Source organism: Muscardinus avellanarius (assembly GCF_963383645.1).
Source record: "Muscardinus avellanarius genome assembly, chromosome: 16".
NCBI lineage: Eukaryota > Metazoa > Chordata > Mammalia > Rodentia > Gliridae > Muscardinus > Muscardinus avellanarius.
The window spans coordinates 7,022,610-7,039,318 of NC_137802.1; the positions used below are offsets into that span (position 1 = coordinate 7,022,610).

General features: G+C 45.7%; 1 protein-coding gene across 1 annotated transcript in view; it reads right to left on the reverse strand.

Moving 5' to 3' along the window:
* ULK2 (unc-51 like autophagy activating kinase 2) overlaps positions 1–10,887 on the reverse strand; it is an 87,883-nt gene extending 76,996 nt beyond the window's left edge. Inside the window, exons 1-3 of the mRNA XM_080712571.1 lie at positions 10,789–10,887; positions 9,225–9,317; positions 2,688–2,729 (exon numbers count right to left, since the gene is read on the reverse strand). Coding sequence (XP_080568697.1) covers positions 2,688–2,729; positions 9,225–9,317; positions 10,789–10,878 — 225 coding nt within the window. The 5' untranslated portion in view covers positions 10,879–10,887. The remainder of the gene's footprint in view (positions 1–2,687; positions 2,730–9,224; positions 9,318–10,788) is intronic.
* Positions 10,888–16,709: the final 5,822 nt, after the last annotated feature.

Genomic DNA, 16,709 nt, shown 5'->3' on the forward strand with positions numbered 1-16,709 from the left:
GACACTGCTTCAAAATTAAAAATTAAGCCAGGCTAGGTGGCGGATATTTGTAATCCCAGTACTTGGGAGGCTGAGACAGGAGGATCACAGGTAGGAGGACAGCCTCAGCAAACAGTGAGAATCTCATCAATCTAGCAAGACTATTTCAAAATTAGAGATGGGTGTAGCCCAGAAGTAGAATGCCCCAGTCAGTGCCACATTAAAAAAATTTAAAAAAAATTATAAAAAGGACTGAGGCTGGGTGTGGTGGTACATGCTTGTAACCCTAGTACTTGGGAGGCTGAGACAGGAACATTACAGATTACAGGATAGCCTCAGCAAGTAGTGAGACTCTCAGCAACCTAATGAGACCCTGTTTCAAAATAAAAATAAAAGGCCGGGCATGGTGGCGCACGCTTGTAATCCCTGTGCTTGGGTGGCTGAGGCAGGAGGATCGCACAGGGTCAAAGCCTGCCTCAGCTGGCTTAAGAGACCCTGTTTCCAAATAAAATATAAAATAGGTCTGGGAGTGTAGCCCGGAGTAGAAGGGTTCCATCCCCAGTACCACAAAAAAATGAAATAAATAAATAAATAAATAAATAAGCCAGGTGTAGTGAAATATGTCTGTAATCTTAGTACTTGGGAGACTAAGACATGATGATCACAGGTTCATGGCCAGTGTCAGCAACTTACTGAGGCTCTCAGCAACTTAGCAAGACCCTGTTTCCAAAAAATAAATGATATAGGGCTTGGGGTGTAGCCTGGAGGTAGAAGGCACCTGGGTTCATATATATATATATAGTGGGGGGGTACTGAGGGTAGAACCCAGGGGCATTCTAACTCTGAGCTACAACCCCAGCCCTATTTTTCATTCTTTATTTTTTATAAGAGTCTCACTGAGACCTATTTTTTACAAAGAGCCTCATCAAATAGCTGAAGCTGTCCACGAACCACGATCCTCCTGTCTCAGCCTTCCAAATGCTGGGATTACAAATGTGCACAACCATGCCTGGCTAATAAAAAAAGAGCTGGGGGTGTAGCTTGGAGATAAAATGCCCCGGGTTCAATTCCCCAGCAACAAAAAAAGAGTTAACACTGTCTAACAACTTTTGTACTAGGCACTGATTTGTACTACTTGGTGCCCTCTATCTACGGAGACTGAAACTAACTACACAAAGAGCTCTGGGAAGAAGAGCCATTTCACTGACGGTTGTGAGATGAATTTACTTGTGATATTTAAGGTTTTTACCCCCTTCTTTCTGTACTGTTTTGAGTTTCTCAAATGAAGGAATAAATTACACCTATTTAAAAGGTAATGAAAGACTACATACTGACATACCATGTGCATGGGAGTTTAAACTGCAAATTTTTAGAGCAATCATACTCTATACACAAAACTGTTAAGCTGTTTTTGCTATTTCACCTAGCAATTCCAATCCTAGAAACTGAACTCACAGAAATAGATATTCAAAAGGCATACATTACTGTTATATCTGTGTGTATATGTGTGTGTGGTACTGAGGATTGAACCCAGGAGCATTCTACCTCTGAGCTATGTCCCAGAACTATTGTTTTATTCTTTTTTTTCTTTTTTTTTTGCCAAGTTGCCGGGCTTGGCGGCACACGCTTGTAATCCCCGTGCTTGAGAGGCGGAGACAGGAAGATCAGGCAGGTTCGAAGCCAGGCTCACTGGCTTAAGAGACCCTGTTTCCAAATAAATATAAAATGTCTGGGAGTGTAGCCTGGAGGTAGAAGGGTTTCCAGGAACCCCAGTACCACCAAAAAAAGAGAAAAAAAGGTCTAAGTTACGGAGGGCCTCATTAAATAGCTGAGGCTGTCCAAGAACTGCAATCCTCCGGTCTCAGACTCCCAAGTACTGAGATTACAAGTGTGTGCCATCACGCTTGGCTTGCTTGCTTGCTTGCTTGCTTGCTTTCTTTCTTTCTTTCTTTCTTTCTTTCTTTCTTTCTTTCTTTCTTTCTTTCTTTTCTTTCTTCCTTCCTTCCTTCCTTTCTGTCTTTCTTTTTTTTTTTTTTGCAATACTGGGGATGGAACCCAGGGGCATTGACCTCCCAGCTACACCCCTGACCTATATTTTATTGTTTATTTTGAAACAGGGTCTCACTAAGTTGTGGAGGGCCTCACTAAGTAGCTGAGGTTGTCCGTGAACCGCAATCCTCCAGTTTTAGCCTCCCAAATGCTGGGATTATAAGCGTGCGCCACCACACCTGTCTTTTTTTTATTCTTTATTTTGAAGCAGGGTCTCACTGAGTTGCAAAGGGTCTCACTAAGTAACTGAGGCTGGCCGCGAACCCAGATCCTCCTGTCTCAACCTCCCAAATGCTGGGATTACACGCATGTGCCACCACACCCGGGTTATTTTTTTTTTAATTTATTTTTGTGGTACTAGAGATGGAACCCAGGGGCTTTTCTACCGCCAGGCTATACTCCCAGAATTATACTTTATTTGGAAACAGGGTCTCACTAAGTTGCTGACAGCCTAAGTAGCTGAGGCTGGCTTCAAACCTGTGCGATCCTCCTGTCTCAGCCTCCCAAGGGCTGGGATTACAACTTGTGCTACCACGCCTGGCTTAAACTTCATGTCTTTTCAACAAGGCAATTTTAACTTTCTATCAAGAGTCCCTTAGATTTAGATGAAACAAAAGTATTTTAATTTTTAAGTTTTTTTAAAATACAAAATAAAGTACCTGAACATCATAGAGTGCTACAATATTTTCATGCTGCAGTTCCTGTTGAGAAAATTGAGAATATTAATATGTATTATAGCAATATTGATATATACAATATATCAAATATCCAAATAAAATTAAGTACACACACATCTATTATTTCTAGCATATTATATATTTACTAATAGCCTAGAACATTTTTTTTTGGTACTAGAGGTTGACCCCAGAGGTATCCTACCTCTGAACTACACCCCCAGTACTATTTTATTTTTGCTATGAAACAAGGTTTTTTTTTTTTTTTTTTTTGCAGTATTAGGGATGGAATAAGGCGCATTCTACCTGAGCTACCCCGCCCAGCCCCATTCTTTTTTTAATTTTTCCTTCAATACTGAGGATGGAAACCAGGGGCATTCTACCTCCAAGCTATACCCCCAGACCTATTTTATTTTAGTCTTTATTTTGAAACAGAGTCTCAACTCAGTTGCAAAAGGCCTCATTAAGCAGCTGAGGATGTCTTCAGAGATTCTCATGTCTCAGCCTCCCAAATGCTGGGATTACAAGTGTGCAGCCTCAGCGATTTAGTAAGGCCCTCAGAATCCTAGTGACACCATTTCCAAATAAAAAATAAAATAGGTCTGGGGGTATAGCCTGAAGGTAGACGATCCCTGGGTTCTACCCCCAGTGCCATAAAAAAAAAAAATCTTTTGTGTGTCTGTTGTATTGGGGATTGAACACAAGGGCATTCAACCTCTGAACTATACACCCCCAGCCCTTTTTATTTTGAAATGGTTTTGCTTGGTTGTCACAAGTCTCAGTAAGTTTCCAAGGCTGGTCTCAAACGTTGGATCCTCCTGTCTTAGTCTCACAAATACTAGGATTACAGGTGCATTCTTGTAATTTTTTTTTCCCCCCCGCAGTACTGGGGATGGAACCTAGGGGCCTTCTACCTCTGAGCTACACCCCAGTCCTATTTTTTATTCTTTATTTTGAAACAGGGTCTTAATAATTTACAAAGGGCCTAAGTTTCTGAGGCTGGCCGCAACCCCGGATCCTCCTGTCTCAGCCTCCCAAATGCTGGCATTACAAGTGTGTGCCACCATGCCTGGCTCCCACCATCATTTTTTAAGACTCCTAACAAAGTATTCTTGTTTTACAAAACAAATGCTAACATTGGTACAGCCATACACTTTCTACTTTTGTTTGTATATGTGTGTTGGGGGTGGGAGGGTTCTGTACTAGGGATTGAGCCCAGGGACATTCTACCTCTGAGCTACACCACCAGACCTTTTTATTTTTTGTTTTGAAACAGGGTCTCATTTTAAGGTAGAATGCCCTGGGCTCAATCCCAATACAATTCACACACCAAAAAAAAAAAAAAAAAAAAAAAAAAAGAAAGAAAGAAAGAGAAAGAAAGAAAGGAAGAAAAGGAAAGAAAGAAAGTCTTGCTGTTTTCTGAGAGTCTCACTGTGTTGCTGAGGCTGCCCTCTAACCTGAAAAGTCCTGTCGCAGCCTCCCAAGTATTGGGATTACAAGTGTGTGCCACCACACCTGGCTCTAATCTTCTAAATTTAATATAAATGTCTAAATAGCCGGGCGTGGTGATGCATGCTTGTAATCTCAACATATATATTATATACACATATATGTACACACATATACGTATATATATATAAATTTATAATGGCAATAGAGATATAAATTCCAAAGTACAATTAGAAAGTATATTATAGTTTGCCAGGCATGGTGGTGCATGCTTGCAATCCCAGCATTTGGTTGGCTGAGACAGGAGGATCATGGTTCGCAGACAGCCTCAGTTACTTAGTAAGGCCCTTTGCAACTCAGTGAGACCCTGTTTCAAAATAAAGAATAAAAATAGGGCTGGGGGTGCAGCTCGGAGGTAAAATGCCCTCAGGTTCCATTCCTAGTACTACACACACACAAAAAGAAAGTATATGAGTATATTTCTATTTGAAAGAAGACAAAGTATATTTCTTTCTTTCTTTCTTTTTTTTTTTTTCGTGTCTGGGGATGGAATCCAGGGGCATCAATCTCCCAATTACACCTCCTGCCCTATTTTGTATTTTTATTTTGAAACAGGGTCTCACTAAGTTGTGGAGGCCTTCACTAAGTAGCTGAGGCTGTCCGTGAACCACGATCCTCTGGTCTCAACCTCCCGAATATTGGGATTACAAGCGTGCGCCACCACGCCTGGCTAATAAAGTATAATTCTTAGCATTAAGAGCTTTAACTCTCACTAAAGACTTTCCACAAGACAGTTCTGATGCAAGCTATCAAGCTGAGGGTTCCATACCCAGATTGGTGTGGAAAACACTTAACATTGGGTGCACTGAAACTGGTAGAATTTTTCATTTTCTTTAATGAGGTAAGTGTTTTCTGACTGTCAAAGTACCGGAGATAAAACCCAGAGGCATTCTTCCTCTGAGCTACACCCCCAGCCCTATTTTTTATTATTTATTTATTTATTTATTTATTTATTTATTTATTTTGCGAGTCTGGGGATTGAACCCAGGGTCATTCGACCTTCAAGCTACACCCCCTGCCCTATTTTTTATTCTTTATCTTGAAACAGGGTCTAAGTTGCAGAGGGCCTAAGTAGTAGCTGAGGTTGTCCGTGAACTGCGATCCTCCTGTCTCAGCCTCCCAAATGCTGGGATTACAAGCATGTACCATCATGCCTGGCTCTACTGAACAGTATTTTCCAAATTAATTTGACATGAAACCCTTTTTTTCCCCTCAAAGTTTCTCACATGGATAATATTATTTATAAGTGATCTAAAAAGACCATCACTAGAGGGGTGTGGTGGCACAAGCCTGTGATCCCAGCACTTTGGAAGCTGAGTAGGAAGATCACAGGTTCAAGATCAGCCTTAGCAACTGAATGAGTCCATCAGCAACTTTTTGAGACCCTGTTTCAAAATAAAAAATTAGCTAGGCATGATGGCACATACCACTCATCCCAGTCCTTGGGAGTCTGCAACAGGAGGATGGCAGTAACTTAGTGAAAACCTATTGCAATTTGAGAAAGTTCAGCTGGGCATGTTGCCACATGCTTGTAATCCTAATATTTGGCAGGCTGAGAAAGAGGATCACAGGTTCATGGTCAGCCCCAGGAACTTACTGAGGTCCTCAGTAACTCAGACCCTGTTTCAAAATAAAAAATAGGACTGGGGTGTAACTCGAGGAAGAATGCCCCTGGATTCAATCCGTAGTAGAAAGAAAGAAAGAAAGAAAGAAAGAAAGAAAGAAAGAAAGAAAGAAAGAAAGAAAGAAAGGAAGGCAGGCTGGCTGAGGGTGTAGCTCAGAGTAGAATACCTCTGGGTACTACTAAATAAGTAAGTAAATAAAGCTGGGCGTGGTGGCGCATGCTTGCAATCCCACCATTTGGGAAGCTGAGACTGGAGGATTGTAGTTAGAGGCCAGCTTCAACTAGTGAGGCCCTTTACAACTTAATGAGACCCTGTTTCAAAAAATAAAGAATAAAAAATAGGGCTAGGGTTGTTGCTAGGAGGTAGAATGCCCCTGGGTTCCATCCCCAGTACCACAAAAAATAAATGAATGAAAAATAAATAAATAATAGTGCTAGAAATGTTGCTCAGAGGTAGAGTGTACCTGGGTTCAATCCCCAGTACCACACACACACACACAAACTCTGTTGGGCATGGTGGTGCATGTAATCCCAGTACTTGGGAGGCTTGGACAGGAGAATCACAGGTTTGAGACCAGCCTCAGAAACTTAGTGAAACTCATAGCAACCTAGCAAGATCCTGTTTAAATAAGATATAAAAAGGGCTGGGGGTATAACTTAGAGGTAGAATGACCTAAGTTCAATGCCCAGTACCACACACACACACAAAGGACCCCTACTATTCCCCAAAAAAACTGAATGGTACATGAAAGGGGTCAACAGAAGTGGTTTGTTTACCTCTGCACTGGCCCTAGGAGCAATGCCCTCTTTAACTAGAAGAAAAGAAATTATGAGAAGATAAAATATCTTCATAGAATCCCTCTAAGTCTGGTCAAGAGCCATTAACACCTATTCATTAAAAAGATTCCAAAAGGCCAGGTGTGGTGTCACACGCTTGTCATCCCAGCACTTGGGAGGCTGAGACAGGAGGATCGCACAGGTTCAAAGCCAGCCTCAGCTACTTAGTGAGGCCCTCTGCAACTTAGTGAGATGCTGTTTCCAAATAAAATACAAAATAGGTCTGGGAGTGTAGACCAAAGGTAGAAGGCCCCGAGGTTCCAAACTCAGTGCCACAAAAAGAAAAAAAAAAAAAAAAAAAGATTCCAAAGTCGGGCATGGTAGCACATGCTTGTAATCCCAGCATTTGGGAGGTCGAGTCAGGAGGATCCGGGTTAGTAAACAGCTTGAGCTACTTAGTGAGGTTCTCTGCAACCCAGTAAGACCCTGTTTCAAAATAAAGAATAAAAAATAGGGCTGGGAGCTGGGCGTGGTGGCGCACGCTTGTAATCCCCACACTTGGGAGGCGGAGACAGGAGGATCACGCAGGTTCAAAGCCAGCTGCTCTGGCTTAAGAGACCCTGTTTCCAAAATTAAAAAAAATAGGTCTGGGAGTGTAGCCCAGACATAGAAGGGCTTCCAGGAACCCCAGTACCACCAAAAAAAAAAAAAAAAATAGGGCTGGGAATGTAGCTCAGAGTTAGAATGTCTCTGGGTTCCATCCCCAGTACTTCAATAATAATAATAATAATAATAATAATAATAATAATAATAATAATAATAAAGTGCCAGGCATGGTGGCACACACTTGTAATCCCAGCATTTGGGAGGCTGAGACAGGAGGATTGCGCAGTTCAAAGCCAGCTTCAGCTACATAGTACGGTTCTCAGGAACTTAGTTAGACCCTTTTTCCAAATAAAATATAAAAAACAGGTCTGGGAGTATAGCCCGGAGGTAAAAGTTCCCTGAGTTTAGCTGGGTGTAGTGGCACAAGCTTGTAATCCCAGCCATTTGGGAGGCTGAGACTGGAGGATTGCAGTTCACAGACAGCCTCAGCTACTTAGTGAGGCCCTCTGTAAATCAGTGGGACCCTGTTTCAAAATAAAGAATAAAAACAAAATTGGGCAGGGGGTATAGCTCGGAGGTCAAATGCCTCTGGGTTCCATCCCCAGACCCGCAAAAAAAAAAAAAAAAAAAAGTTTCCTGGGTTCCATCCCCAGTACCACCCAATAAATAAATAAATAAATAAATAAATAAATAAAATTAAAAGCTGCCAGAGAAAGCCGAGTATGGTCACACAGGTTTGTAATCCCACCATTTTGGAGGCTGAGACAGGAGAATCCAGGTTTGCACCAGCCTCAGCTACTTAGTGAGGCCCTTTGCAACTCAGTGAGACCCCTTTTCAAAAAAAATAGTAATAATAAGGCTGGGAGTATAACTTGAAGTAGAATGCCCCTGGGTTCCATCCCCAGAACCAAAAGATAAAATATGGCAGAAAGCAGAGCATGGTAGGGCACACTGGTAATCCCAGTACTTGGAAGACTGAGACAAAAGGATCACAGGTTCAAGGACAGCCTCAGCAAGAAGTGAGACTCATGAAACTGGCTAGATTCTGTTTCCAAATAAAAATAGGGCTGGGGGGGGGTTAGCTCAGAAACAGAATGTCCTTGGGTTCAATCCCTAGTAACACACACACACACACACACACACACACACACACACACACTCTCTCTCTCTCTCTCTCTCTCTCTCTCTCTCTCTCTATGCAATGGCACAGCCCTGTAATCTCAAAATTTGGGAGGCTGAGACAGGAAGATTGAGGGCTCAAGGCCAGCATGGTAACTTAAAAAGACCCTGTTTAAAAAAAAAAAAAAGAAAGAAAGAAAGAAAAGCCAGGCGTGGTGGTGCAAGCTTGTAATTCCAGCATTTGGGTGGTTGAGACAGGAAGATCGTGGTTCAGACAGCCTCAGCTATTTAGGGAGGCCCTTTGCAACCCAATGAGACCCTATTTTAAAAATAAAGACTAAGTCGGGCATGGTGGTGCATGCTTCTAATAGCAGTACTTGGGAGGCTGAGACAGGAGGATTGCACAGATTCACAGCCAGCCTCGGCTACTTAATGAGGCTCTCAGCAGCTTAGTAAGACTGTTTCCAAATAAAATATAAACTAGGCCTGGGAGTGTATCCCAGAGGTGCAAGACCCCTGGGTTCCATCCCCAGTACCACCAAAAAAATTAAATAAAATAAAAAGACTAAAAAATAGGGGCTGGGGTGTAGCTCAGAGGTACAAGGCCCCTGGGTTCACTCCCCAGTATTGAAAAAAAAAAAAAAGAAAAGAAAAGAAAAGAAAAAGGGGGATGTCCTGGGGGTATAGCTCAGAGGTAGAACCACCCAGGTTCAATCCCCCCAGGAGCAGTAGCAGGGGGAAAATAAATTTTAGACAACTCCAAAACCTGAGTATGCAAAAATGAGCAGCAGGTGAAAATTGTCTTGGGCTCAACTACCAAAATTGCAAAGGATTCATTTAGTTTAGAATGTTTTAACTTGTGTGTAATACTGCATAAAGTAACATACCTTTAAGATTTTAATTTCCTTTCCAAGCAGTATTTGTGATTTTGACAAGTTCTTTTTATTAATACTTTTAATAGCTACCTCCCAATCAGTTTTCTGAAAAGGAAAAACAGTGTTACTCCTGAAAATTATTGCACAGAAACACAGAAAAATAACCCTATGACCACAAAGATGTTTTTAGCAAATAAATGTACAGCACTGAAAAAAACCAAAACAAAAAAGAACCCCAATCTCCAACAACTCAAAAATGATTTAATAAATTAGTTTAACAAGCCAATGCCCTACAACACACAGCTACAAGAAATAGCAAATATGAAGACCACAGAGGATCTAGCATTAAATGAGGAAAGAACACGGTTTATAATCACATACAACTGAAGGAAAAATGTGTGAAGAAACCTGAAAGGTGATATGGTATTGAAAACAGTATTTGTAGCCGGGTGTGGTAGCACACACTTGTAATCCCAGCATTCGGGAGGCTGAGACCTGACAGCCTCAGCTACTTAGTGAGGCCCTTGTTACTTAGTGAGACCCTGTTTCAAAATAAAGAATACAAAATAGGGCAGGGTGTGTAGCTCGGAGGTCGGATGCCCCTGGGTTCCATCCCCAGGACGGAAAAAAGTTTTAAAAAAAAGCCACAAAAAAAAAAAAAAACCCTATTTGTTTGCTGGGCTAGATTATACTTGTTTTAATTTTTTTCCTTGAGTTCTAAGTTGTTCTCATAATAAACGAAAAGCAAGCAACAGAGACAGCCCACTTTTAACACGCCCTTTGGCAACTATCTGCACAGCCAAAGCCTTTATGATTATTTCCACTCCAGATGCGCCTTTCCAAATTCTTTAGATTCTAAAACCTCGTGTGACCCCAACTTGCGAAACAGCAAAGGCTTTAAAAAAAAAAAAAATCAAGGCTTGCACATGCCGTTCACATTTATTTATACTGAAAATGAAGCGTCCAACTTTCCCACTCCGAGCCCGTCCAGGTCAGAAGTGTCCAGGTCAGAAGGGTGCGGGGTGGGGGTGGGGGATCAATGCTGGGAAAAGTGATACCTCCTAGTTTGAGAAAGCCTCGGGCTAACGGGAAACCCGCCCATTTTCCACTGGGTCTGCAATTATCCACCTCAAAAGGGACTAGCTCTGGCAGCCCAGGGCGGGGGTGTGTGTGTGTGTGTGTGTGTGTGGAAGGTCCGTGCTCGGGGCTGGAGAGGAGCTCGGGACCGTGCGCTCCTCTGGGGGGCACTTCAAGCTGGCCCGGCTCCCCTGGGCGGCACTCGGGGGGCGACCCCCGGGGCGCACGGGCAGGGAGGGACTCCAGTTGGCCTGCTGCTACCACTGTCGGTAGGTGGAGCGCTGCCTAGCGGCTCTGGCCTCAAAACAATCCTCGCACGACCAAAACAAACCCCGCGACACTGACAGCGCTCACAAAGGCAGGCCCGAGGTGGCGAGCCAAGTGCGGAGACCGGAGGGGAACGGGGCTCGGCTCCTGCGGCTTCATCGAGCTTCAGGACCCCCCGGATCCGGCGGCGGCCCGGGGTCCTGGTCCAGCTGCGCGGGGGGCGCTCGCTCACCTGGCGGTGCCGCCCCCGAAAGACCACGGCGAAGGCCCCGTGTCCCACGAGGTCCCGCTTGCTGTACTCGAAGTCGCCCACCACCTCCATGGCCGCGCCCCCGGGGCATCCAGCGGGCGGCGGCGGCGGCGGGGATCAGCACCGCGGGCCCGCGGCTCCCGAGCGCGCCCGCGGGCGGCGGGGCTGGGGCGGCTGCGGCCCCGGGCCCGGGCGGGCGCTCATGCCGGGAGGGCGGAGCGGAGGCGGGAGGCGGCCGCGGGGAGCCTGGCCAGGTCAGCGAGGCCCGGCCCGGCCCCGGCTGCTCCTCATGGCCCGGCCCGCCGCCAGCCGCGGGCTCTGCGCTGAAGCGGGCTCGGCCTGCGGGGCCAGGGCGCCGCCGCCGCTGTCACTGAGCGGCCCGGGCGCCGCACGCGCGCCCCAGGGAGCCGCGGGGCCCCGGGCTCCCCATCCCAGCCCGTCGGGTCGCTCCGGTGCGCTCGGCCCAGCCGCCGCCCAAAGCCGCCGCCCGGCCGCGGTGCCCGCGCCTCCCGCCTGGCCTCGCGGCGGCGCTCCAACGCACCCGAGCGCGCGGCCGCTCGGCGCCGACTGCCGGCCCTCCGCGACGTCAGCGCGTCTTGTAGGACGCAGCGCGCGGCGCACGCTCCCTCCGCCGACGAAAAGAGTGCGCGCCCCGGGCGCCGCGCCCGCGCCCGCGCCCGTGCAGGCGCGCCCAGGCTGGAGGCTGGCGGGAGGCTGCGGGACCCCCCGCAGGCCCCGGGAGCGGATCGGGTCTGGAATTCCAGCTGCCAGTGGGACGGGGGTCAGCAGTGCAGGGCACACCCCATGGGTTCTGGGCAGCTCCTGGAGCCAGGCCTTGCCCACGCCCTCGCTGTCAAAATGCCAACCGGCTTCCTGGGGTTTCTAAAGGGGGATAGGCTTGGGAGACATTCTGTAACTTGGGGAGGGGAGCGTCCCTTGAAACTGAGGAAAGGACAGGACCCTCTCTCTTCTTAGAGAAATGCTTCTTCTGCACACAATATTGCATGCGTTTGCAAAGGCTGTCTGTCCTCAGCAACTCCAGGTGACCTGCCAGTTTGACCTCAGGCTTCTTTCTCTTAAATGGCTTTCAGAGAGCTTTCTTTTCTATCGGATTTTTAAGATCGTTCAAGTGGCAAGAAGTGTCTTATAAAACCATCCTGTCTTGTTTTTGTTTCATTTTGTTGGTTCTGGGGAGTGAACCCCAGGGGCTTTCTATCTCAGACCTACAACCTCAGCCCTATTTTATTTCTTATTTTGAAACAGGGTCTCGCTACGTTCCTGAGGGTCTTGCTAAATTGCTAAAACTGGCCTCAAATCTGTCATTCTGGAGTCTCAGCCTCCCAAGAATGGGGATTGTAGGTGTGTGCCACCAAGTCCAACTCTTAGGAAACCATTTTCTTACCAATATGTCTGAAAATGTTATAGAAAACTTAGACCCCATACGTCAATATGTTTGGGGTTTTTTTTCAGGGTTTTGCTTTCAAGTTATCAATTTCATTGCCTTTCCCTACAGACCCATTTCGTTTTTTTTGTTTTGTTTTGTTTCGTTTTGGTTTTGGTTTTTATTTTTGCAGTAATGGGGATTGAACCCAGGAGCATTCTACCTCCGAGCTACATCCCCCAGCCCTATTTTTTATTCTTTATTTTGAAACAGGATCTCACTAAATTGCAGAGGGCCTCACAAAGTAGCTGAGGCTGGCTTCGAACATGGATCCTCCTGTCTCAGCCTCCCAAGCACTGGGATTACAAGTGTGTGCCACCACGCCCAGCTTTTTTTTTTTTTTTTTTTTTTTTTTTTGAAAACAGGGTCTTGCTAGGTTGCTGAAAGCCTCACTGAATTGGCGGTTAGCCTCGAACCTGTGATCCTCCTGTCTCAGCCCCTAAATACTGGGATGATAGGTGTGCGGAACCACACCCAGCTGAAAGAGGTGTATTTAGCTCAGAGTTTTAGAAGCTGAGGGTCCAACTAGTGTAGCCTGGCCAGCTCTGGCAAAGGCCTCCTGTGAAGGGCAAGAGGGAAAGACCACAAGGCAGAGAAGCCAGAGTGGGAAGGGTCCCCTTTTGATCAGGCAGAACAACCCACTTTGGAGAGAACTGAGATTCCAGGAGAGCTCCATTAAAACCTTCCCAGGGTGCCACGCCAACGACCTCTCACTAGGATCCACCTCTCAAAGGTCCCACCAAGCAGGGCGTGCTGGTGCACGCTTGTAATCCCAGCATTCCAGAGGCTGAGACCAGAGGATCGCGGTTCACCCACAGCCTCAGCTACTTAACAAGGTCCTTTGCAACTCAGTGTGTTTCAAAATTGAAAAGACTAAAGTCAGGTGTAGTGGCACATGCTACTAGTAATCCCAGTACTTGGGACACTGAGACAAGAGGATTGCAGGTTTGTGGCCAGCCCTAGCTACTTAGTGAGGCACTCTGCAACTCAGTGAGACCCTGTTTCAAATTAAAGACTAAAAAATAGGACAGGGTGTGTAGCCCAGGGGTCAAATGCCCCTGGGTTCCATCCCCTAGACCCGCCTCAAAAGAAAGAAAGAAAGAAAGAAAGAAAGAAAGAAAGAAAGAAAGAAAGCAAGCTGGGCGTGGTGGCGCATGCTTGTAATCTCAGCATTTGGGAAGCTGAGACCTGGAGGATCGCGGTTTGCAGACAGCCTCAACTACTTAGTGAGGCTCTCTGCAACTCAGTGAGACCCGGTTTCAAAATAAAGAATAAAAAATAGGGCAGGGGGTGTAGCTTGGAGGTTAAATGCCCCTGGGTTCTATCCCCAGACCCGCAAAAAAATAAATAAAGAAAAAAATAAAGAAAGAGAGAGAGAGAGAAAGCCAGGTGTGTAATCCCAGCATTTGGGAGGCTGAGACCGGAGGATCGCGGTTCTTGGACAGCCTCAGCTACTTAGTGAGGCTCGTCGCAACTCAGTGAGACCCTGTTTTGAAATAAAGAATAAAAAATTGGGCAGGGGGTGTACTCGGAGGTCAAATATCTCTGGGTTCCATCCTCAGACCCTCAAAAAAAAAAAAAAAAAAGAAAGGGAGGAAGGAAGGAAAAAAGAAAGAAAGAAAGAGAGAAAGAAAGAAATAGGGCTGGGGGTGTAGCTTGGAGGTAGCATTGCCCTGGGTTCCATCCCCAGTACTACAATAAATAAATAAATAAATAAATAAATAAGAATTAAAAATTAGGGCTGCGGCTATAGCTTAAAGGTAGAAGTTCCCTGAGTTCAATATCTGGTACCACACACACACATTAAAAAAAAAAAAAAAAAAAAACTAAGACTAAAAAAATAGGGCCGGGGGTGTTGCTTGGAGGCACAATGCCATTGGGTTCCATCCCTAGGACCACATAACACACACACACAAAAAAAAAAGAATAAAAAATAGGGCTGGGGTGTAGTTGGGAGGTAGAATGCACCCTGGGCTCGCTGGGGATGTAGCTCAGAGGTAGAATGGCCCTGAGTTCAATTATCAGTACCACCAGAAAAAAAAAGAGAGAGAGAGAGAGAGAGAGAGAGAGAGAGAGAGAGAGAGAGAGAGAGAGAGACACCAGGCCAGGCATGGTGGTGCACACTTGTAGTCCTAGTACTTGGGAGACTGAAATAGGAGGATCACAGGTTTCCAGCTAGCCTTGGCGATTTAGTGAGGCCCTGTTTCAAAATTAAAAATTAAAACCGGAGCTGGGCATGATGGCGCAAACTTGTAATCCCAGCGCTTGCGAGGTTGAGACAGGAGGATCGCACAGGGATTTAACCCAGGGACATTGTATCTCTGAGTAAAACCCTCAACCCTGTTTTTTTTTTTTTTTTTTTTTTTTTTTCCTTGGTGGTGATGGTACTGGGGATGGAACTAAGGGGCATTCTACCTCTAAATTGCACTCTTTTTTCTATTTGTATTTGTATTTATTTATTTATTTATTTATTTATTTTGGGGGGTCTGGGGATGGAATCCAGGGGCAAATAAAATAGGATGGGGGATGTAGCTCAGACGTAGCGTGTCCCTGAGTTGAATCCTCAGTACTGAAAAAACAAAGCAGCCGGGCGTGGTGGCGCACGCTTGTAATCCCCGGGCTTGGGAGGCGGAGACAGGAGGATCCCGCAGGTTTGAAGCCAGCCGTGCTGGTTTAAGAGACCCTGTTTCCAAATAAAAAAGAAGTATAAAATAGGTCTGGGAGTGTAGCCCGAAGGTAGATGGGCTTCCAGGAACCCCAGTACCACCAAAAAAAAAAAAAGCAAACAAAAAACAAAAAAATACCCCTTAGCCTAGTGTGGTATCACATGCCTGTAATCCCAGTACTTGGTAGGCTGAGATAGGAGGGTCCCAGGTACAGACCAGTCTCAGCAATTTAGCAAGGCTCTCAGCAACTCAGTGAGACTCTGTTTCAAAGTTATAAAAAGCCAGGCGTAGTGGCGCAGGCTTGTAATCCCAGAGCTTAGGAGGCTGAGACAGGAGGATTGCACGGGTTCGAAGCCAGCCTCAGCTACTTAGTGAGGCTCTCAGCAATTTAGCGAGACCCTGTTTCCAAATAAAGTATATTAAAAAAGCAAAGTTAAAAAAGATAAAATGAAACAGGCTGTGGTGTACCTCAGAGATAGAATGCCTCCGGTACCACAATAAAAAATAAAATTAAAAAAAAAGAGGGTGATGAGTTGGCTGTCTCCAGCTTATCCCAATCAACGACTGTGTGGAATCATGTCACCCTTGGTTCTGCTTTGGAAACATCTCTAATCATGAGGATTTATTTATAGTTGTGTAATTGCCAACACAGGGAAACTGAGAGTTCCCTTTTTTCTCCCCACTGGTGGTGAGAATTGCGGATGTGATCTCTTCACTCAGCTCCAGAGGAAGCAAAAGCCCCCCCTAGGCTCTGCTCCTGAGGGCCTGGCTGGGCTCCCCGCCTGAGGTCAGCTCCTGGGGTGTGGGCCTTCCTCAAAGGAACAAGCAAAACCCACTGGCAACAAGAACCATAATCATTTTGTCCTGGTCTCAGTGCAAAACAAGCGTGGTAGGGAAGCCAGACGTGGCAGCGCATGCATGTAACCCCAGTACTTGGGAGGCTGAGATAGGAGGATTGCAGGTTCGAAGCCATCCTCAGCTACTTAGTGAGAGCCTCCACAACTCAGTGAGACCCTGTTTAATAAAATTCCACCCCCAGTACCACAAAAGAAAGAAAGGAAGGAAGGAAGGAAGGAAGGAAGGAAGGAAGGAAGGAAGGAAGGAAAAAAAATAGGACTGGGGGGTCCTCCACAACTTAGTGAGACCCCGTTTAATAAAATTCCACCCCCAGTACCACAAAAGAAAACAAGAAAGAAAGAAAGAAAGAAAGAAAGAAAGAAAGAAGGAAAGAAAGAAAGAAAAAAGGACTAGGGGTGTAGCTTAGAGGTAGAATGCCCCTGGGTTCATATATATTTTTTTTTTTTTGTGGTGGTACTGGGGGTGGAACCCAGAGGCTTTCTACCTCCAGGCTATACTCCCAGACCCATTTTATATTTTATTTGGAAACAGGGTCTCACTAAATTGCTGAGAGCCTCACTAAGTAGCTGAGGCTGGCTTTGAACCTGCGCAATCCTCCTGTCTCTGCCTCCCAAGCGCGGGGATTACAAGCGTGTGCTACCATGCCTGACAAATGCCCCTGGGTTCAATCCCCAGTACTGGAAAAAAAAAAAAAAAAAGTGGAGTTGGTCTGGGGATAGCTCGGCAGTAGAGTGCTTGCCTAGCATGTGCCAGGTCCAGTTTGCTGTTCACGCTAAGCATGTGAGAGTCCCCAGACATTTGAGGATTTTTTTTTTCTCTTTTTCTTCTTCTTTTTTTTTTTTTTTTTTTTTTGTGTGTGTGTGTGTGTGGTACTGGGGATAGAACCCAGGGTGTTCTACCTATGAGCTACACCCCCAGCTGCTTTATTTTGAAACAGG